Source organism: Tasmannia lanceolata, unplaced genomic scaffold (assembly GCF_043159265.1).
Source record: "Tasmannia lanceolata isolate RefF3 unplaced genomic scaffold, GAP_Taslan_0.1 ptg000002l, whole genome shotgun sequence".
In the NCBI taxonomy this organism is placed as follows: domain Eukaryota; kingdom Viridiplantae; phylum Streptophyta; class Magnoliopsida; order Canellales; family Winteraceae; genus Tasmannia; species Tasmannia lanceolata.
The window spans coordinates 20419462-20441212 of record NW_027518679.1 but is presented as its reverse complement, the minus strand read 5'-3'; the positions used below and the strand labels follow the sequence as shown (position 1 = coordinate 20441212).

General features: G+C 39.2%; 2 protein-coding genes and 1 long non-coding RNA gene across 3 annotated transcripts; 2 read left to right on the top strand and 1 right to left on the bottom strand.

Annotated features, from left to right (window-relative positions):
* Window positions 1-23: 23 nt before the first annotated feature.
* Window positions 24-411, top strand: LOC143887637 (uncharacterized). The gene is made up of 3 exons (XR_013254318.1): window positions 24-112; window positions 190-243; window positions 335-411. It is a non-coding gene; the product is annotated as an uncharacterized LOC143887637 (long non-coding RNA).
* Window positions 412-1142: 731 nt separating this feature from the next.
* Window positions 1143-2268, top strand: LOC143882812 (uncharacterized). Its single transcript, XM_077386223.1, has 5 exons — window positions 1143-1227; window positions 1306-1389; window positions 1475-1717; window positions 1795-1889; window positions 1988-2268. The coding sequence occupies exons 1-5, from the start codon at window positions 1150-1152 to the stop codon at window positions 2136-2138; spliced, it is 651 nt and encodes a 216-aa protein (XP_077242338.1). The 5' UTR covers window positions 1143-1149; the 3' UTR covers window positions 2139-2268.
* A 16452-nt stretch (window positions 2269-18720) lies between these two features.
* On the bottom strand, window positions 18721-19146 carry LOC143889290 (uncharacterized). Its single transcript, XM_077393469.1, has one exon. The coding sequence runs from the start codon at window positions 19144-19146 to the stop codon at window positions 18721-18723; it is 426 nt and encodes a 141-aa protein (XP_077249584.1).
* Between the last annotated feature and the right edge of the window lie 2605 nt (window positions 19147-21751).

Here is a 21751-nt window from a genome sequence, read left to right as displayed (position 1 = left end):
GTGGATACCTAAAAATTCAGATGCCTGTCCACGTATTCTGAAGTGGAAGTCTAAAGGAAATGAAGCGAATAAGTACTATATGATTGAGCAGGGGAAGATAGAGAAATCTGAGGTGAGACCCTATCTACTAGATACCATTTTAGATAGTCTGTAATATTTTCTGATCTAACAACTTTCTCAAATCGTTAGGTAGTGGTGACATTGACGCCACGAGAGGACGAACTGCAGTACATTCCTGAGCAGGTATTGCAATGGACCTCTTTTTATATTATGTTTTATTTAACCTGGTAATGTTTACAAATTTTGTGTGTTGTATCCCTTATTTGTATATTAGGAAGCCGAGGAAGAAGGAATCATTGGGCAGGGAGAACCATTAGGGCAGTCACCTACTGTCCCAGCATTGATCGGCACACTTGCGTTTGAAGGAAGGGATACTGTAGTTGACGAGGGTGGTCAGGAGGGTGCTGAGGAGGCCAGTGAGGATAGGAGGATAAAAAGAGAGTGGGAGAAGATAGGAGAGGCATGGGACAATATAAAAAAAAAGAGGGGACAGAATGAAGAGGAGAATGAGAGGTTAAGAAGAGTCAGGGTGGAGATGGAGGCGGAGAAAGAGAATTTACGAATACAGATTGCAGCTGAGAGGGAAATTATACAGAAGGAGTGGGAAGCGATGAGAAGACAGGAGGGAGACAAAGCTGAAATGGAGAAGGAAGAATTGAGAAAAGATGGGGAAAAAAGAAGAGAGGAGGAAGATATTGAGGTCATAAATGTGATGAGTCAGGCTGAAGATGTTGGCTTCGTAAATGAAGCAGTTGTAATAGGAGCGTCAGATGTTGTTAACATTCTCGATAGCCCTGAGGGTAAAGCGAAGAGGAAGAGGACGGAAAAATTAGGGAGCATTGAGAGGAGAGTGAAAAATCAGAGAAGGGATAGGAAAGCAAGCTACGCCAAGAGTAGCCCCTATACAGTACCCCCAGTGACAAAGAAAAAAAGTGAGAGGACGAAGAAAGTAACACGGAGGCGAACTGATCTCATTGAGAAGTTGAAAAAACAAGACCAAAGGCAAGTACACTTGTTTTCAATTAACCATTATTCAAAGTTAGATACTTGCTTCCTCTAACCTTTGTATAGTTTTGCAGTCGTATTCTCATGACCGTTGACGGGGTAAAAGTCTTGGCCGAGGATCTCGAAACGTTGTGGAACCTTAAAGGAGTCCTCAGTGGCCAAGTAAGTGTCATTTTTTAAATTAAGTGTTGTCTTCAGTACCCATTGTTGAGGTAATTAAGAAATTTTTTTGAGTTGTAGGTGTTGGATGTATATGGGAAGTATTTGTGCGCCTCCAGCAATGCCTTGACTGGACGGATTGTATATATTCCTTCGTCAGTACATGTAAGAGGCTTTTTTGTAGCTATACATGTTACTTTACAACTTATCAATGATTTAGTGTTCCCACAAAATTCATTTAATTGTACAGGGATATAAGACTTCAGGGCGTGATTTAATGGATGACAAACATAAGTTGGAGTCCGATCGGTTGGCGAACGAGCTATTGCATCGTACAGTTGACCATATCCCGTCAGAAGATATTGGGATGATTTTAATCCCATGCTGTCAAGACTTTCATTGGGCTCTTGTGCTTGTTGATATGGTGAATAAAAAGATGGTCGAGTTCAACTCAATGGAAGGGGACTCATTTCAGGAGCGAGCATCTCCCACTGTAAGTAAATTAACATCTTCCGTAACATTTAAAGTTACTTCCATATGTATGACACTCCTTCGTTGTCTTAAATTCAGGTAGCATTAATGAAGGAATATTTGAAGGGCCGGGGTTGCAACATCGATGACTTTCCATATTCACAGATGGATGGCTTCCGAAAGCAGAACAATGGGTGGGTTCAAACTTAAAACTTTTGAATTTTTGTTAGTATTCCTATCTCATTCGTAGTTAGCTTAAAAGTAACTCTATTCAATGCATGCTTTTATACAGGGTTGATTGCGGCGCTTTTGTCCTAAAAGCGATTGAGCATCTCTACCATGGTCAACCACTGAACTTTGGGCCGACAGACATTCCTGAATTTCGGCTACAACTCTGTGAGAGATTTTTACGAGGAGAGTTTGGGGACTGCACACTTATATAGGAACACCTTCTAATGTTGATGGATGTTTATTTTTTCTGATGATCAAACTTTATTTTTTAATGGAGATTGGCAGGGGATTTGTTAAATGGCAAGGGAAGTTGGCAGGGGGTCTGTGTTTTTCTTTGTGAATGGGTGGAGATGTTGTAAATTGAAATAGGTTTAATGGAAGTGTGTTTGTGTTTGTGAAGAGGTGGAGAACTTGGTTGGTGAAACAGGGAATTGTGAACTTGTTTATGAATGTGGATAAGTTGTAAATGTAAGTAGGTTTTATGGAAGTGTATTTGTGTTTGTGTTTCAATTTCAATGTTGGAACTTGTAAATTTAAACAGGTTTTAGACATGTGTGTTTCTGTTTCTGAATGAGTAGGGAAGTTATAAATTAAAACATAATATGATGTGTGTTTGTGTTTGTGAACAGAATATTAAGTGTGTTTGTGTTTGTGTTTATACAGGTTTTAGACATTTTCAATTCCAGCAGCTTTACTCGGCTGGAAAAATGGTTGCTGACCCATTTTCTGGGTTGGTAACCCACATTCCAAGGTTAATAACCCAAATTTTTCTGGGTTGGTAACCTTAAGTTCCAAGTCCAGCAGCTTCACTCGGCTGGAAAAAGGTTGGTGACCCAGTTTCTGGGTTGATAATCCACATTCGAAGGTTGATAACCCAAAAAAAGGGAGGTTGGTAACCTTAAGTTCCAAGTCCAGCAGCTTCACTCGGCTGGAAAAAGGTTAATAACCCACATTCCAAGGTTGATAACCCAAAAAAAGGGAGGTTGGTAACCTTAAGAACCAAGTCCAGCAGCTTCAGTCTGCTGGAAAAAAGGTTGGTGACCCATTTTCTGGGTTGATAACCCACATTCGAAGGTTGATAACCCAAAAAAAGGGAGGTTGGTAACCTTCAGTTCCAAGTCCAGCAGCTTCAGTCTGCTGGAAAAAAGGTTGGTCACCCTCTTTCTGGATTGATAACCCACATTCGAAGGTTGATAACCCAAAAATAGGGAGGTTGGTAACCTTCAGTTCCAAGTCCAGCAGCTTCAGTCTGCTGGAAAAAAGGTTGGTCACCCTCTTTCTGGGTTGATAACCCACATTCGAAGGTTGATAACCCAAAAATAGGGAGGTTGGTAACCTTAAGTTCCAAGTCCAGCAGCTTCACTCGGCTGGAAAAAGGTTAATAACCCACATTCCAAGGTTGATAACCCACATTCCAAGGTTGATAACCCAAAAAAGAGAGGTTGGTAACCTTAAGTTCCAAGTCCAGCAACTTTACTCGGCTGAAAAAATGGTTGGTGACCCTCTTTCTGGGTTGATAACCCACATTCGAAGGTTGATAACCCAAAAAAAGGGAGGTTGGTAACCCTAAGTTCCAAGTCCAGCAGCTTCACTCGGCTGGAAAAATGGTTGGTGACCCTTTTTCTGGGTTGGTAACCCATATTCGGGTTATCAACCTTCGAATGTGGGTTATCAACCCAGAAAAAGGGTCACCAACCTTTTTCCAGCCGAGTCAAGCTGCTGGACTTGGAACTTAGGGTTACCAACCTCCCTTTTCTGGGTTATCAACCCAGAAAGAGGGTCACCAACCATTTTTCCAGCCGAGTAAAGCTGCTGGACTTGGAACTTAAGGTTACCAACCTCTCTTTTTTGGGTTATCAACCTTGGAATGTGGGTTATTAACCTTTTTCCAGCCGAGTGAAGCTGCTGGACTTGGAACTTAAGGTTACCAACCTCCCTTTTTTTGGGTTATCAACCTTCGAATGTGGGTTATCAACCCAGAAAGAAGGTCGCCAACCCAGAAAAATGAAGCCCTCGTCGGAATACACTTGATAACGGAGGAAAGAGGTTCGGAATAATGCAGGAAACCGACCAACTCCAGAGAAAAATGAGAGATCTTCACGCCGGTCACATCTCACGCCGGAGAAGATGGGTTTTAGGTGGTTCAAATGAAAATGGAGTAAAAGTAAAAAAAAAACCCTCTGTACAGTTAAAAACGAAGCGAAAAAAAGCCTCTCTACAGTTAAAAAAAAAGAGCCTCTGTACATTTTCGTTCTCAAGGGTATTTACGTAAAAGGCCATGTCTAAGCTACTAACCTTCACTTACACTTCGTGGGTTTCAGGCGTTAATGGAGAAATTTGCAAGAGGTAGGCGGTAAACTTTGGTAGGTGAAAAGTAACAGAGAGAAAAATCTAGTATAACGTGTTTTTTTTGCCATGAGGGGTATTTGGGTAAAAGGCCATGTCAGAAAAAGGTGTTTCGACCTCCGTTCACCAACTTTCAAAAGGGTGTCACCCATTCACTATTTTCCTATTTTTCTGTCACCAGTTGACAATTTTTCCTTCTTTAATTGGCTTGTGAGAGTTTTTTACATACTAAAAGCCAAGATGGTTTCTGAAAAGGGCGGTGATAAATTCACCCCATTCATGAATTCAATCCTTATTTTTCAAAATGGACTGTACAGCCCACACCATAGTATGATCCAAACCGCTCATTTCCATTGGATGATCCTAGCCCTCCGATCTCTAGAGAAACTCCATAATCAAACCTCTATAAATCGGACTGTTGGGATCAGCCTATAGAAATGATTTTTGGGGCACAACCTATTTACATTGTGACCCATCAAATGGACGGTTTGGATCATCCTAGGGTGTGGGCTGTACAGTCCATTTTGAAAAATACGGGGTGAATTCATCCTAGAAGAGGGTGAATTTATCAGTGCCCACCTGTGAAAATACCAAAATATGGTTGTACTGATATCATTTTCTTTATTTTCACGTGTTTCGACCTTTATGTGCAAAACGACGAGAAAAGGCTAATGGCAATGGACAGTGTCAAGGAGTACGGTTTTCTTACGCGTCTAGCATTCTTGTCCCATGCTGAAATAGTGGGCCCACCCTGTGATGATTGCCTATAACAATTATTTAAACGAGTTTCCATCTTTATATACAAAACGACGAGAAAAGGCTAATAATGGGCCCGACCCCATCAAAAGGCTTAAAAGTGTCAATGGAAAGTATATATTCGCCCTTTCTTGTTGCCCAGCCACCCCATTTAGTGTCAAAACAGTAGTCTCTGGGAAGAAAAAGGGGAAAAGGTTAGGTGTACATAGGCTTGAGGGGAGAGAGTGGAAACCATATATACAATCAAAACAAGAGGAGACATGGTGGACGCCACGTGATGCATGGGTTTGAGTGAAGTTGGTGGGTTCCTGAAATCCCGATCAGCAACCCAAGAGGGGGTGAAGTGGGCAATTAAAAACATTTCTTCTTTTTAAGTGGGTTGATACAAGATTGAAAATAAGTTTCTTATTAAGTGCACAAACCACAATAACAAATCACAAAATTCAAGTTGAGTTATTTAACAAGCCTTTGTTATTTAGAAACGTAAAGTGCAACTACCCCTTGTTAATTTTAACATACATACAGGACAAAGAAAGGTTTAAATGTTACCTATCACAAGCAGGGGGAGATAGAGAGAGCAAGAAGATGAACACAAGGAATTTAAAGTGGTTCGGACCTTGGATCCAACACCAAGACCTACATCCACTCGCCAAGACCTATCACGATCCTCCTTTCTTAATGAGCCGGACTGAAAAACCCTCTTACAATGCCGAGATTCACCTTTCTTAACGGGTCGAATCGGAGACCCTCTTACAATGTAGTTGAAGAATGAAGAAGAACACTCTTAGGCTCTTTGAAGCTTTGATTACAACTCTTAAAGCTCACAAAAACTCTCCAAAGAATGAATACAATGAAGCCCTATGGAGATCATCTTCAAATAGATATGCAAGTTTAAAGCTCTTTGAAGAATTCCAAGAAAATTTGTAGATTTGAAAGTTCTAGCTCAAAAATGATTTTCAATCTTTCCAAAAGTTATTAAATGTGTAAATAAATGCTATATTTATAGTCTTTAAGGATTCATGGCCATTTGGGGGTAAAATGGTCTTTTTCCAGCTTCAAAAAGTCAAACTAAAACTAGCTGTTACTCCCAACGGTTATTTTTTTATTACACCAGATGTCTGGTTGTGACTAAAATGCAGACCAGATGGAAGACCAGACATTTGGTCCATCATCTGGTTATGACCATAAGCTAAATTGCATGGCAGATGATGGATCAGAGGTCTTGTCCAAGATCTAGTTCTCATAACTTCTTGTTTTTCATTTGAAACTTCTCCCATTTTTTTGTGTGAATCAAACTTAAGCTTTGGGAAGGTTTCAAAACAATTTTGGCCCATTTTTGAAGACTTTTTCAGTCCTCATTTTAAGGATATAACTTGAGAAATAAAAGGACTTAAGTTGTGGTTTTTAAATCTCTTTGTAAAAGTGGACTTTAAATGCAATATTTGAAAAACCTTTGCAAGAGGTGCGAAATTGGAACGGAATAGGGAATTGGAATTGTCTTACACTTTGGATAAGGTTGTTGGGGCCCACCACATGCCCAAAACAGATGGGAGATCTGGGGAAAACGTTTTCCAATTGCTCTACGAGTTCGTATTGCACTAGAACTCCTCTTTGGATAGAAATTGCTAAAATGAAGCTTATAGACTTGAGCAATTCATTTTCAACTCGATCACTTATTGGATAAGGCCACAAAGGGCTGGAGAATGATCCAAAAAATACTCACCAATCAGTGAGAGGCGCCCCACACAACCTTGGACGTTTGGGAAGAGTCCCTACGCTTCGAGGAGTCCCAATGGCTCAAGGAGTCTCAATGCAAGTAGTCTTCGTATTAAATAGGAATTGGGAGAGGGAAACAAAGACAAATCAAACCAAACTCTTTATGATTAAATATGGGAAAGGGCTGAATGAATTTCAGAGCTTGTGATCTCCAAAATTAGTCAGCCCCTAATCCCCCTCTTGGAAAATTCTTTTTTCACATCCTCTCTCTCTCTCTCTCTATCTCTCTCTCTCTCCTCTCCAATTGTTATTCCAAAGTTTAAAGAGAAAAACTTCCAATCAAATTCTCTGATCTCTACAACAAATGTACTGATTAGATCAGACCTTGTTGAAGTGAATAAGATTTATTCACATCCACAATCAATGGTGCAAAGAAAAGAATCCATCAGTTCAACTTGTGGGGTTCGCAGCGTTTAGAACGATCACAACCGTTCGATGAGTTAATCAAGTAGTGTGGTTCCTTGATTTCTTCTTCAAAGAGGTATTTATTTATGTTTAATTAACAATAAAAAGTAATCTAGACTCTAGGATCTTGGGCAAAAGCAAGATCGAAAAGAAATTTTAAAGTTATATGCGATTCTACTTTCCGCTGCGCATAGCGATCTTGCCAGAAGGGGATAACCTTCCTTCATAATAGCCTTATTAACTCCTATACACGGGCTATTCTAATATGATTATGTTCAGTGCACGATCTCATCATCGTACCCACTCTTCTTGCTTAGGGTCCACTACCCAAGTGACTGAGATAAGCCATACCACGACACGTACATGTAGGCAAGACTGGTGCTGGTTGTGTACAGGAGGAGATGCCCAATCTCAACCCCAACCAGAAACCTTTATGGTCTGCAAAGAACCTGATTACCATATCTCCTTGCTCCCTAGGATCTGTGAATCCTTGAGCCTGGTATTCCTACTTTGCTACCTAAGAACGAATATGTGTCAGATAATAAGCACATCACATATATTCAAGTAGTTGATACCCAATAGATGTCATGAAATGTAACCTTTATTAATACTTAAGTGACAAGATATACGAAATGTACCAACTTTTAGGGCACTAACTCTAACAGTTTCAACTCTAATTTGATCTATCCTTGCCATGTGAACGACAAAGATTGAAGTGTCTCCTATTTTGTGAAGAGACTGGAGTGTTTCCTATTTTGCGAGTTTGTCATCTCATGTTTTACCGTTGAATCAATTGACATTATGATACGGTGGATAGTAGCCAAAAATACTTTTTCTGGATTTTATTTTTGAATAAACTAGTTGCAAATCCGTGCATTGCACGAGAACACAAAACAAATGGGCAATATAAAGAATACTCATTTTCAGAATTCCACCACAAGTAAAAACTATTAGAATAGAAACAAAGGAAAATGATAAAAAATGTACTTTTTGCCTGAAATTGTCAGAAAAAGGGGCTATTTTCTAAATTACAAAAGAAGGGAGGGTGGAGAAAACTTAGCCCATTTCAAGACGAGAATAACCCCCTTCCCTCTTGACTTTCCCCATCCAATCATCCCTTAGGCTCTGTTCAGTTGTTTTCCTTGGTCAGAAAACCTAGGGAAATGACATGACAAAAAGAAAAAGAAATGAAATAGAAAAGAAAAAGAAAAAGAAAAAGAAATGAAATAGAAAAGAAAAAGAAAAAAGAAAAATCAGCATTTAGTTGTTAAGAAAAGGGAAGTAAATAACCTATTTTGTCATCTTCCTTGTTTTGTTCGTAGCAAAAAAACCCAAACCCTGTTTCTAAGAACGATAGGGTTGGTTGTGATGAAACACCAAGACCCATTACAGATGCAAGGGATTATGCTCTTGCCGGCGATGGAGAGAACCTTCTGATTACCTAGTAGCTGAGCTGCTGATCCTTCAGATTAGAGCAAGAGGAGACTTCTCCGTGTCTTGATTGAAGATGGAAGAAACCCTAACCCTATCCATAAATTTCGAGGTTTGGGTTAGGGAGACATGAAGATCGGAGAAATGATAAGATGGAGGTTTCAGGGTTCGGTAGAAGGGAGAGATGGCAAGCGAAAGGTTTTTTGTCCATGGATGAGAGCTCCTCTAGTCAGCGAGTCCATCGTGGTTAGGGCAAGAGAGAGAGGGAGAGAGATTTTACCGGAATCTTCCCAAAACCAGATTTTTGTGGGTTTTGGGGTTAGGGCTGGAGGGGGAAGACAATGAAAAGGGCAAGAAGAGGAAGAGTAGTTTTTCGGGTTTTGCGAACTTGAGTCTTGATAAAGTGAGATTCTTGTGGATTTTGCTCTTTTCCGTTGATATTTGACGGACTTTTGAATGTGGAAAGTGACTTGACACGTAAGTAGCAGTAGATTCCACGTAGGACCATAAAAATCCCTTTCTCAGGCAACAAAATGCACGAATTTACACTTTCCTATGGAAAATGACCCATTTTCTTTTCCCTTTCGACCTAAAGTTGTGCAACTGAACAGAGCCTTATGCACGTTTTTGTAATACCCGGCCCCAAGCTGGACGTTTATTTTTAGGGAGTTTCTTTTTCATTTAAAGAGAGGTAATAGAGATTGTCTCGTTTAGATGGTGGTAAAGGTCAACTTTCTCTTGAAAGGTTGTTAAGTTAAAATATTAATAAGTTTAAAGTTTCATTAAGAGATCAAATTAATAAGAGATTTATTCCTCTTAATCGTTTTGGCCAATAGGAGAAGAAGTTTTGGGAAGCTCTACGTTAAGTTGAGATTGTGAAAGATACTAAGAATAGAGGAAGAATAGTTAGAGATATTTAAGGAGTTATAGATTGTCTACGAGATAAGTTTCTAAGATTATTCTTTGAATTTTGACCAATAGGATTTTGAAAACAAGTTACCATAGTTTTTAGTCCCTCCTTTTGATTGGCTATGTGAGTTTAGAAGGATAAACTTTTAGGGGATTTCTAGCCAATAGAAAGCTTAGAAATTGGAGAAAGAAATCTTAGGTATTTGCTTTAAGCTTGGGCGTGGAGGTAGATGGTTGGTGGTTGGAAAATATATAGGGAGAGAGTTAAGGGGTATATTTGATAGGTTGGGCTGGCCCTTGGGGAAGTTTCCAATATGGAAACAAGTTTCCAATGGATGCCTTGAGTGGATTGCCAAGAAAAACAATGATGAACTGCCATCTAGTTGGGTGGAAATATTACCCTTTTAGAGGATAATTTTTGGAATTTCCATTATCCCATGCACCTCAATTCTAGGGGATAGTTACAATCACACTCAAACAAAATTTAATATCTAAATTCTATCCCTATCTTTTATTATCATGTGTATTTGTTGTGTACTTCATGGATGTGAAACTAACAGACCCTGTAAGTTGTAACTATAAATATAAAGCAATTCTTTTGTTGGACTTATCTTCAAGCAACCATCTACAAGTCATTAAGATCGTCATCTTTTGATGTGAGGTCCCACCTGGTTAGATAGAACTAGCAACAAAAGTGACAAATAAAAGTTTAATTTCACTCAATTCCTATCTTCTAAGCAGCTTGTGATTCTCTGGTAATGGAAATACATGAAATTTGTAAGAATAATAGACTACTTCGAGGGTAGTAACCTCCTAGAACAAGAAAAGGAAAATACAGAGTAGAAAGTTTTTTCATCCCCTTTTGCCGTAACTCCTCTGCCTTTTAAGAATATTTTCTAACCAATTCTGTTATGCTTTTTTTATTTATTTTTATTTTTTTGATACCACGCGTAGTCATCCAAGGCACCAGGCCTTTTTCTTTGTCTCATGCTCTTGTGTGTGGGTATCATTTCAGGGGGTTTTATTGCCACATCAGCTGTCCAGGTGGCACTATCCTCACCCTTGCCTTGAGTCATATCATTACCATTCCCTTCCGAAAGAACCTTGTCCTCAAGGTTCAGTTGAGGATACAAGTGACGTAGAGTATTGACGTCCTCCCACGAGGCCTCTTCTAATGGCAATCCTTCCCATTGCACTAAGGCTTGAGCTACCCAGTGCTCTTGCTGTTTCAAGTGGCGGTAGTTCAGAATAGCAACTGGTTGTGTAATTGCAGCACCGTCAGAAGTCATGAGGGGTAATGGAAGTGTATGGTTGGCAGGGTTCCCCACACACTTTTTGAGAGTTGAAACATGGAATACAGAGTGAATGCGAGCTCCTGGAGGTAATTCAAGCTTATAGGCAACGTTACCAATCCTTTCTAACACCTTGAAGGGGCCAAAAAATCACCGTCCTAGCTTTTGATGGGTTCGTAAAGCCACTGATTGCTGGCGATAAGGCTGAAGCTTAACAAAGACCCAATCGCCTGGTTCAAATTGCTTATCAACGCGATTTTTATCCGCTTGATTTTTCATTTGTGTTTGTGCCTGAGTGAGATTGGCTTTAAGCTTTTGTAAAATGTCATCCTTGGTGTATAGTTCTTGATCAATAGCCTCGTTAAGAGAAGAGCCAGGAATGTACCTTGAAAGAGTAGGAGGTGGCCTTCCATACAAGGCTTGGAAGGGAGTCATACCCGCTGCAGTGTGGAAGGAACTATTGTACCAATACTCAGCCCAGTGCAAATACTTGACCCACTGTTTGGGTTCATCGAGCAGAAAGCTTCGCAAGTACATTTCTAGACACCGGTTGAGCACTTCAGATTGACCGTCCGTTTGGGGGTGATATGCACTGCTCATTGCAAGTGTGGTGCCCTGAAGCTTGAACAACTCTTTCCAAAAATTACTAACAAAGAGTGGGTCTCTATCACTCACGATAGTACAGGGAATCCCATGGAGTTTGGTAATTTCAGAAGAGAAAATTTCAGCAACCTTATGGCTCGTGAAATTGCTAGGCAAGGTGGAGAAGTGAGCATATTTGGTTAACCTGTCGATGACTACCAGAATGGTAGTTTTGCCAAAGGAATTTGGAAGCCCTGTGATAAAATCCATAGCAATATCCTCCCACACCTGCTCTGGAATGGGGAGGGGCTGCAGTAACCCAGCAGGTGAAGTATTCAAGGACTTTATCTGTTGGCAAACCTGACATTGAGCGACGAGGTGCTTTACATGCGATCGCATTCCCTTCCAATAAAAGTTCGCAGCTACTCTCTTATATGTTCTTAAGAAACCAGCATGTCCCCCCATCGGAGAGGAGTGGAACTCCTGTAGGAATGCTTCACAGAGGGAAGATTCAGTAGCGACTACCAATCGTTGTTGGAAGTACTGTAACCCATTTTTGAGGGAGTATCCCGTATACTTAGAGCGGTCTGTCGCTAGGCCGTTGCAAATAGCTTGGAGTTCAGGACTTGTAGTAACCTCTAAACGCAACTGAGCCAAGAAATCTAATGTGGGAGCAGAAAGTGCAAAGAACCCGAAGAACTCGAAAGGTGCTCGAGAGAGAGCATCAGCAACTACATTTTCTTTTCCTGGTCTGTAAGATATTTCAAAAATGAATCCCAAGAGTTTGGACAACCACTGCTGTTGCTCTGGGGTTTGGATGGTCTTCTCGGTTAAGCCCTTCAAACTCTTTTGATCTGTTCGAATGAATAATTTCCTACCAAGTAAATATTGGCGCCACTTCAGGACCGCCTCTGTGATAGCATACATTTCTCTTACATAGGTAGAGGTTAATTGCATCTTGGAAGAAAGTTTCTTGCTGAAGAAAGCGATAGGATGCCCTTCTTGTGTCAACACCGCACCAATGCCAAATCCGGATGCGTCTGTTTCCACGGTGAATTGAATTGCAAAATTGGGTAAGGCTAAAACTGGAGCGGTGGTCATGGCCCGTTGCAAGTCTTCAAAGGCTTTCTGGGCCAAAGAAGTCCAGGTGAAGGCATCCTTCTTAAGCAGGTCCGTTAGAGGTGCTGCAATGTGGGCATAATTGCGGATGAATCTTCTGTAGTAGCCCGTGAGGCCTAAGAAGCCTCTTAAATATTTGAGGGAGTGAGGAATGGGCCATTCTAACATTGCAGAGACCTTACTCTTGTCCATTTCCACCCCTTGGGCTGACACAATGTGTCCCAAATATTTGATGGACTGCTGACCAAATGAACATTTTGATCGTTTTGCATAGAGGGTATGGTTTTGCAAGGTTTGCAAAACCTCCTTCAAGTGAAGTAGATGGGCAGCCCAAGTTTGACTATAAACCAGAAGGTCATCAAAGAATACAAGCACAAATCTGCTCAAGAATGGCCGGAACACAGTATTCATTGTTGCCTGAAAAGTCGATGGAGCGTTGGTGAGGCCGAAGGGCATGACAAGGAATTCAAAGTGACCATCAAGGGTGCGAAAAGCTATTTTGTGCATATCCTCGGGTCTAATTCGAATTTGATGGTAGCCGGAGCGTAGGTCCAATTTTGAGAAGAACTGGGCACCATTTAGCTCATCCAAAAGTTCATCCACCGTGGGAATAGGGAAACGGTCCTTGACTGTGATGGCATTGAGAGCCCTATAGTCGACGCAAAACTGCCATGTGCCATTGTGGGACCCGATCCCGCGAGAGGGGTGTGGGGCGCGAGCCGCCACGCCTTCTCTTGGTCTCTCGTACCCACGCGATTGGCGTATGCATTTTTATTATTGATTTTAATTCATCTTTTATGTGGACTTGGGATCACTGAAGCAATCTGAATTCTACACAAAAGAGACTGACAGAGTCGCCACCTAGATGTGAGATCTAGGACACATAATTAACCAGAAATCTAGACTCGCTACCTGGTTACGAGAATGGAAGGTATGGGGAGTTATCCGCCGCATGCACCATTCATGCCCGATAATCGGTCTTCGACTCCAAAAGCTAACTCTTTTAAATTTATTTTAAATGGCTCATTCAACTCTCTATTAATGTGCTAACTACGGGATATGCATCCTATGATCTAATTTTAATGTGAATCCTAAATGTGTATCTTGATTTATTAATTTGTCTGGATTCAATCTAAGTGAAAGTTCTCCTAAAATTCTAATTTCATGGAAAATCCTAAGTGATTTGATTAAGCATTTACGAGAAAATTAATATACAAAACACCACAATTTGTTGTAGTGCCGACTCGCAGTTGGTATGCCATCAGACATCCAAGCTGCCTACGTACCCAAGCCTCACTGGGATCAGAGTCGACGTAGTTCGATGCACTTAAGCTAAGCTACTTATGCCTAACTCAACTAAGACACCGACCTAGACGGGATTGATTGTTTCAACAGTTTTAGGAGAAGTTATTTAATTCAAGTTGAGGATTTTATTATCTTAGGATTTCAATTAAGATGCTATATGATTCTTATCTAAATGCAAGTTGTTCCTTAGACTAATGCAGGTTAGCCTACATCCTAGTTTACTAGGCTTGTCCTAGGGAAAGATTGGGTGACTAGTGTAACTAGACCTATGGCACGGTTGCTATCCATAGCAAGCGTCCGTGATGAGGCTGAACTCCTAACTCTAGGACTCCCTAAAACCTAGAACACAACGTGACATGAGTGTTCCTAAGGGGCTCTAAAGGATCCTATGATGGGAGACCGCAATCCAACGGTTCCAAAGACATGGATTAAATCAATTCAGTTTGTTGAAATGAAAGATTTTCAGTTCTTTAAAAGGTTTCTGATTCCTAACATCTAAGGAATACCAAAGGCTCTAAGGCTTGATAAAATTCATGCTTAGATCGCATTCATGAAAGGGAACCGTGCGCTCTCACCTCACACAATTTAACATCTAAGTTATAGTACGTTATTGCCTGGCATGTTTCTCAGGATTTCCGTGGACAGTAGACCTCGGAGCTAATATCGTACTATAATTTACATGCTCAAATTGTCAAGGATTGATCACAATTAGTATACGATTATGAATGCGATTTCAGCCATTAAACTATCACAGCATCAGGATTTTACCAAGGAAATCAGTGATTCCTAAGGTTTCTATTTTGATAATTTAATGATTGAATATGTGATGGAATATTATGATCATCTGGAAATTTTTAAAACAATTTGATTTTAATTCGATTTACTTAAGGATTTTAAAAGGTTTCAATTCAGATTGTAGATTTACACATCAACATATAGCAAATCTTTTCAAAACAAAATGAAATTTTTACAGTAACTTCGCCTTAATTAGATAAGATTAATATAAAAATTTCATAGATTTTAAATGTGTTTTACTATTAGTTTTTTAATGTTGAAAGTTTCTGTCCAGATTGTAAATTAACACAGTAACGTATAGCAAATAAATTCAAAAAAATATGAAATTTCTATAGTAACTTTATTTCAATCAGAGAGAATTACTGTAAAAGTTTCATAAATTTTAAGAATGATTTACTATTAATTTACGATTTTACAAATATCTACCCAGATTATGAATTAACAAAGAAACACATAGTAAATCAAATCCAAATCAGTCTAAGCTTTATGAAAACATGTAATTCCAGTAATAATTATCAAACAAATATTTTCAGAAGTTTTTATTGCAATTTACTATTTTTCTCAGATTTAATACAGCATGCATGATTTGACATAAAAAATCATAAACAAATATCCAACAGCAACCAAAAATCTTGAAAAATTCACAGGCAATTAGATTAGATTTAATTTGCTTCTCATCCAAATTTCACTTTTGAAAACCTTATAGATTTTTCGAAAATTGGTTTTTTCCAAAAATACCCCTAGAGTTAAATGAATTTTTAAACCCTTTAAATTGAATCAAGAATTCATCAAAAACTTCGTACTAATTCAAAATCTTAAAATTATGTTATGTTTAAATTTTTATTGATTTGGATCTGTTTTGACATCTTTTTAAATTCAATCTTTAGAATTTTACCCCTTTGAGGGTAAAGTTCAAAAGGTCAAATTGCGGTCAAAACGAAGTCAAAATTCTTCGAAATTCCAGATTTCTACACTTTTTAATGTGCAAAACACTCAGAGATTGAAAAATTCAAAAATTTGTAAAGGTTTGTTATAATTGCTTTGTAAATTGGATTTTAAACCCTTTTCTTTCCGAAAATTCAATTTTAATATAAAAAATAGATTTTCTAAGAAAAATTTCAGATTATGAAATAACTTAAACTTGATCTAATCTCCTTAAAATTTCACATTCAAATTCTTTAATATTCATGACTTTAAAAAAAAATCACAAATTCAATGCTAGCATGCTTCTAGTTTAAGATATATGAAAGAGAGTTTTGGAATACCAACCTTGCTAGCTCTCCTTGTCTCTAGGGTAAGTAATCCTCGAATATACGCTTTGTCTTACCCTTTCAATTAGCAAAGAAAACCCCCAAAGAATATCTCCAATATGTTGATTATGTCGAAGAAATATGAGAATTCTTTTTGAAGAACCAAGTAGAAGAGATGAACACCAAAAGAATGGAACAAAATTCCAAGAAAGGAGCAAGAGAGATGGATGAATTTTCAGATCTTCCCCTAGGGTTAGATGAAGTTTCAAGAAGAAGGCCAAAGGTTGTGTGTGCTTGCTTTTATAGAAAAGATTAGGGTTGAGAGAAAATTAGTAGTTTCCAATGTGAGAGCTTCTTTCTTTAGCATGTTTCCAATTTGTGCTTCTTGCTTCCTTTCTTTCTTGTTTCCAAATTTAATTAGATTCTAATATTAATTTCTTGTCAAATAAGACATGCTAAATTACACAATATAGATCCTTCAAGATTAATCTAGAAGCCTTCTCACATAGGAAACTAGCTTTTATGAATGATTTTCGTCCAAAGAGGGCTGTCCACGTTTGAGCTCATTTTCGACTTATTTAGGGACTGATTTAGAAAAAGTGATAAACTAGAAAGTTGTAGATCTTTTCGAGACGTTCGAAACAAGTATAATTACGAATTTTTTGAATGAGAAGGTAAAACGTTATGACAATTTTACTAACCTGACTTTACTAGCCCTTTCTAATTATAACTCTTCTTTTCTTTATTATTTTTTTTAAAGCAAATATGATGTCACTAACCACCTCATCCCATGTTGGACGTTTTTGCATGTGGCCTCCCCATGTGGGGCACCTACTTATGTGGCCAACCCACATGGGTGGGTCCACATGGACCCCCACCTCATGGGCTTTAGCCCAATGGGCCATATGATATGTATTTCGATTTTTTTTTTCCAATGAAAATTCAATAAAATCCTTTAAATTCAAATTTTTTCATTGATGAAGTCAACCCATATGACATTCATGGTGTACCCTCGACATATGGTCGAACCATCCCCTTTAGAAAAATAATTTTTCGGACCAAAATACCCTTATTCGATCAAAACACCCAAAAGCGACCAAAATGACCTTAAATTGGATTGCCCCCAAAGGGGAAAGTTAAAAATAGAAAGTCTTCATGGTCAAACCTAAAAAATAGAAAGTTTTTAAGTTTGCTTCTTTTGGTGGGCAATATCAAACATGATCATTTGGTACCCCCTGAAAATATCTAAAATGCCCTTCGCACATAAAATTTTCAAGTTAAGTAAAACCCCTGAGAAATTCTAAATTTAGCAGGTTTTCCAAAATTCATGAAATCATCTATAATCTCTCAGACACATTTCGAGAATCAAAAGAATAACAAAGGAAAAGACCAAAATACCCCCTGAAGTGCAAAAATGGGCAAAAATGAGGGAAACCCTGGAAATTCTAAAAATAGCAGGTTTTTTCACTTGCTTGAAAACTTGAACTTTCATTTTCCAGATACCATTGGAACACCCTAGAAACCTTTAGGATTGCGAATCAACTTCCAAACACCTAAAATGAGATGAAATCTACCCTAAAATGCATTGATGCCTAATCTATTGCGGAATATAGACTCGAGACTTGACAAACTACCGAATCTTTTGCTTTTTAAAGCGTAGCAAAATGGGGGTGTCTACAGCCATCTTTTTTCTTTACAAGGACCACCGGGGAAGAGAAGGGGCTGGTGCTGGAACTAATAATGCCCTCTTGCAACATTTCAGCAACTAATCTTTCAATCTCAGATTTCTGAAAATGGGGGTAGCAGTACGGCTTCACATTCACTGGTTGGGAGCCCGGTTGTAGGTGATTCAAGTGGTCTTGCGCTCTGGAAGGTGGCAACCCTTGAGGAATAGCAAAGATGGAATCAAACGATTGGAGAAGGTCATTGAGCTCAGCATTATCACAAACAGGGGTAGGATGTGAAGTTGGCTGGAATTCTATATGAAACAATGCTGCCACAGAGTTCGTTTGCGATAGGCGACGGATGTTTTGGAATTGTAACAGAGAAGATGGTCGTTGAGGTTCCCCAACCAATTGCACTCTCTTGTCCCCATCCATGAACTCAAGTGTCAATTTTCTGTAATCAAACAAAACAGGTCCTAATTGAGCTAGCCATTGAACTCCTAAAACCACATCAGCCCCAAATAAAGGAAGAACAAATAAATCAACAGTAATAACATGATTGGGAAGCTTAACTTTTAATTGTTTGATAGCACCTTCGCTTGAGAGACGATCACCATTACCTACTAAGACTGTAATTTGTGGGGTTGCTTCCACCACTAAACCCAAATGCTTTGCGACCCGGCTCTGTACGAAATTGTGGGTACTACCCCCATCAATCAGAATTTGGATCGGAGATCTGGCAATGTAGCCTAGTACCTGAAGGGTTGTAGGTGAAATCTGACCAGCCAAGGCATGATAAGAAAGTTCAGATTGAACACCTGTGTCTGCCAGAGGAATCACGGCTGGAGCAGTTGGAGATGGCTCCTCTGTTGTATCAATTACCCCATCGTCATCATACTCTAGCAAAAATAGTTGACGTGTTTTGCATCGGTGGCCTGGGGCGAATTTCTCATCGCAATTATAACAAAGTCCTTTGTCTCGACGGAGTTGCATCTCCGTGGGCGTGAGACGTTTGACAGGGATTGTTTGATTGGGAGGTCTCACCAGTGGGTTGGAAGGGGGTTTGGGAGTAGGAAGAAGGGATTCTCAAGGACTGAAAGATTTCTGAAAGGTCCTTCTGGCTTCCAGGATTTTGGCTTCCTATAGCCGAGCCAAACCACCGGCCTAAGCCATAGATGTAGGTTTGTGCGCCATTACCTCATTGCGAATATCGGATCGGAGACCCCAAATGAAGCAACTAATAAGGAAGGAAGTGGAGATATTTGTGGTGCGATTCGCCAGATCCTCAAATTCGGATTGATAATCGGAAACCGAAGATGTTTGAAGCAACTTGGCGAGTTTTCCCTGGTGGTCTTCGAACTCGGAAGGACCAAAACTGATTTCTAACGCCCGTGTGAACTCCGACCAAGTGTGAAATTGGCCATTGCGGTGCATCCATTGAAACCATTGGAGAGCCTTGCCATCCATGTGAAAGGATGAGATCATGAGTCGTTGATCATCGGCGGTGTTGTGGTACTCAAAAAACTGCTCGGCTTTGAAGATCCAACTGAAGGGATCGATCCCATCGAAACGAGGAAAGTCCAACCGCATGGTGCGAGTGTGGATGTGATGATTTGGGGGATGACGATCCAGAATTCTGGGACCTCGCTGGTGTGCTTACTTGGAATTCCGGTGACTGAGGGGAGGCGAAGAGCTTGCTCTAAGCGTCCATCCATCGCCGTTAGCCGGAGAACCAGCTCGGACATGGATTTTTGTTGGTCGGCGATTAGGGATCGAAGGGAGTCCAGGCGCTAACCGTGAACTACCGAGGATTTGCTTAAGAGCTTGACGGATTCATCGAGCTGTCTGAATCGAGTGCCTTCTGCCATGGCGGAAGGCCAATGAAAGCACCAATGATGTGAGATCCCACCTGGTTAGATAGAACTAGCAACAAAAGTGACAAATAAAAGCTCAATTTCACTAAATTCCTATCTTCTAAGCAGCTTGTGATTCTCTGGTAATGGAAATACATGAAATTTGTAAGAACAATAGACTACTTCAAGGGTAGTAACCTCCTAGAACAAGAAAAGAAAAATACAGAGTAGAAAGTTTTTTCATCCCCTTTTGCCCTAACTCCTCTGTCTTTTAAGAATATTTTCTAACCAATTCTGTTATGCTTTTTTTGTTTTTTTTTATTTTTTTGATATCACGCGTAGTCATCCAACACACTAGGCCTTTTTCTTTGTCTCATGGTCTTGCGTGTGGGTATCATTTCAGGGGGTTTTATTGCCACATCAGTTGTCCAAGTGGCACTATCGTCACCCTTGCCTTGAGTCATATCATCTTCTCATTGGAGTGGGAGTAGGATTTCTAGGTTGTATAGAAAGCTTATTGGATAGAATGGGCAGGGATAAGATTTTAGAGTTGGAGTGATATTGAACTCCTAATTCAAAGGCAGAGAACATCAAGGGCTACTCTTTAAATTTCAAACCCAATTTGTAAAGAGCGTTTTTGCAAGATAAATACTAGGCCATCCAAGGAAGGAAATGGTGATTTTTTTATGGTTTATGAAGGTGAGTGTACCATTCCTTTTGACGATCAAATTTTGAAGCCAGCAACTTCTACACCAAGCGAATTCACATGCAAGGACATCGACTGATATATACAGTAGTATCTGATCCCTCTGTTTTCTTTTTTTAATCAAATCTCAAGGCAACAACCTAATGTCGTTGTCTGGAGTTAAACATCTGGTGGAAGGTGTTTCTTGTGAAACTGGAAAAGCCACAGAGATCTTGAGTTTTGGTTATGTAGTTACCCATCCTTTCCACTTATTGTGTGCAAGCCTCCCATTCCAAATAATTAATTAATCGTTCCTTGATCAATTATCTACTTGGAAACCTCCTACTCTTCTCAAGTTTACCTTATGGGAACCCTCCAGCCAAACCAGTTTTCTATGAAGTAAACACCCAATATTATCCTTCTCTCCACTGTTTCAATACTTTCCCTCTTAACCCCATGATTCCACACACACACACACACACACACACACACACACACACACACACACACACACACACACACATATATATATATATATATATATATATATATATATAGAGAGAGAGAGAGAGAGAGAGAGAGAGAGAGAGAGAGAGAGAGAGAGAGAAATGGAGGTTTTCCGCCGGAGCTCCGACGATCCGGACTTGGTATTTTGCTTAAAGAGGTAGGTGAAAATTTATGTTTTGTAGCATTTAATTTCATTAAGGATTTATTTTCTACATCTTTTAAATGCAAGTAAATATTAGATTTAATAATCGTTTGGATATACAAGATTAGTTTAAGTTAATTAGATCCTAAGATACTTTTAGATTTAAAATGCCTTTTATTTGTTTTATTTGTTATACAAGCAAATATGTCAATTTGGTGTAAATAGTTCTATGTTTATGATTTGATGACTATGAATATGATTTCAAAATTTAACACCATATGAAGGCTAAATCTAATTTATTAAGGTGTTAAAGAAAATAGTGTCATTGTAAAGTTGGGGATTTCATGTAGCATTTTCAAAAACAAAATAATAATTATTGAATGAACTGATTCAAAGTACCGTTTTATATTTTCTGATTAAAGGTTGATAGCATCTTGGGTATCAAAGCAACCATGAAAAATTGAACTAAACAAGTAGTGTTGTTAGCAAAGATGATATGACATACACCAGTTCTCTCACTATAGTGAAAGAAATAATTGGCCACTTCTTGTTTTTATGATAATGACCCTTTTATGTTCATATTTGACCTGTCCATGAAAGTTACACACTTTATTTTTATCCCTTTAAGTTAATGTTGAAATATATGATTAAAAGAATGATAAGACATTTACACAAAAATGAGGGTTATGTATCATGGGCCTTTAAGAAAATCACACATGATTTTGCAAACCAATATCCTATGTATATGGCATATTTGCATATTTTTGCAAAACAAGAAATAATTTTTTTTAGAACTATGGAATTCCGTATAGCTATGAAAAGGGAGGGTTCATTCCGCGTCCTTAGGGTGGCAACTTTAAACCAATGATATGAGGGCCTGCGCAGAGTCCGCCTAAGTCGCTTCCTATGAATCGGTTGGACTAGGCACCCCTTTTGCACACCGGTAAAGCGGGTAGACTGGGTTATGTTATGATGAAAGTCACTTTCGGTAAATTGGTTGGACTAGGC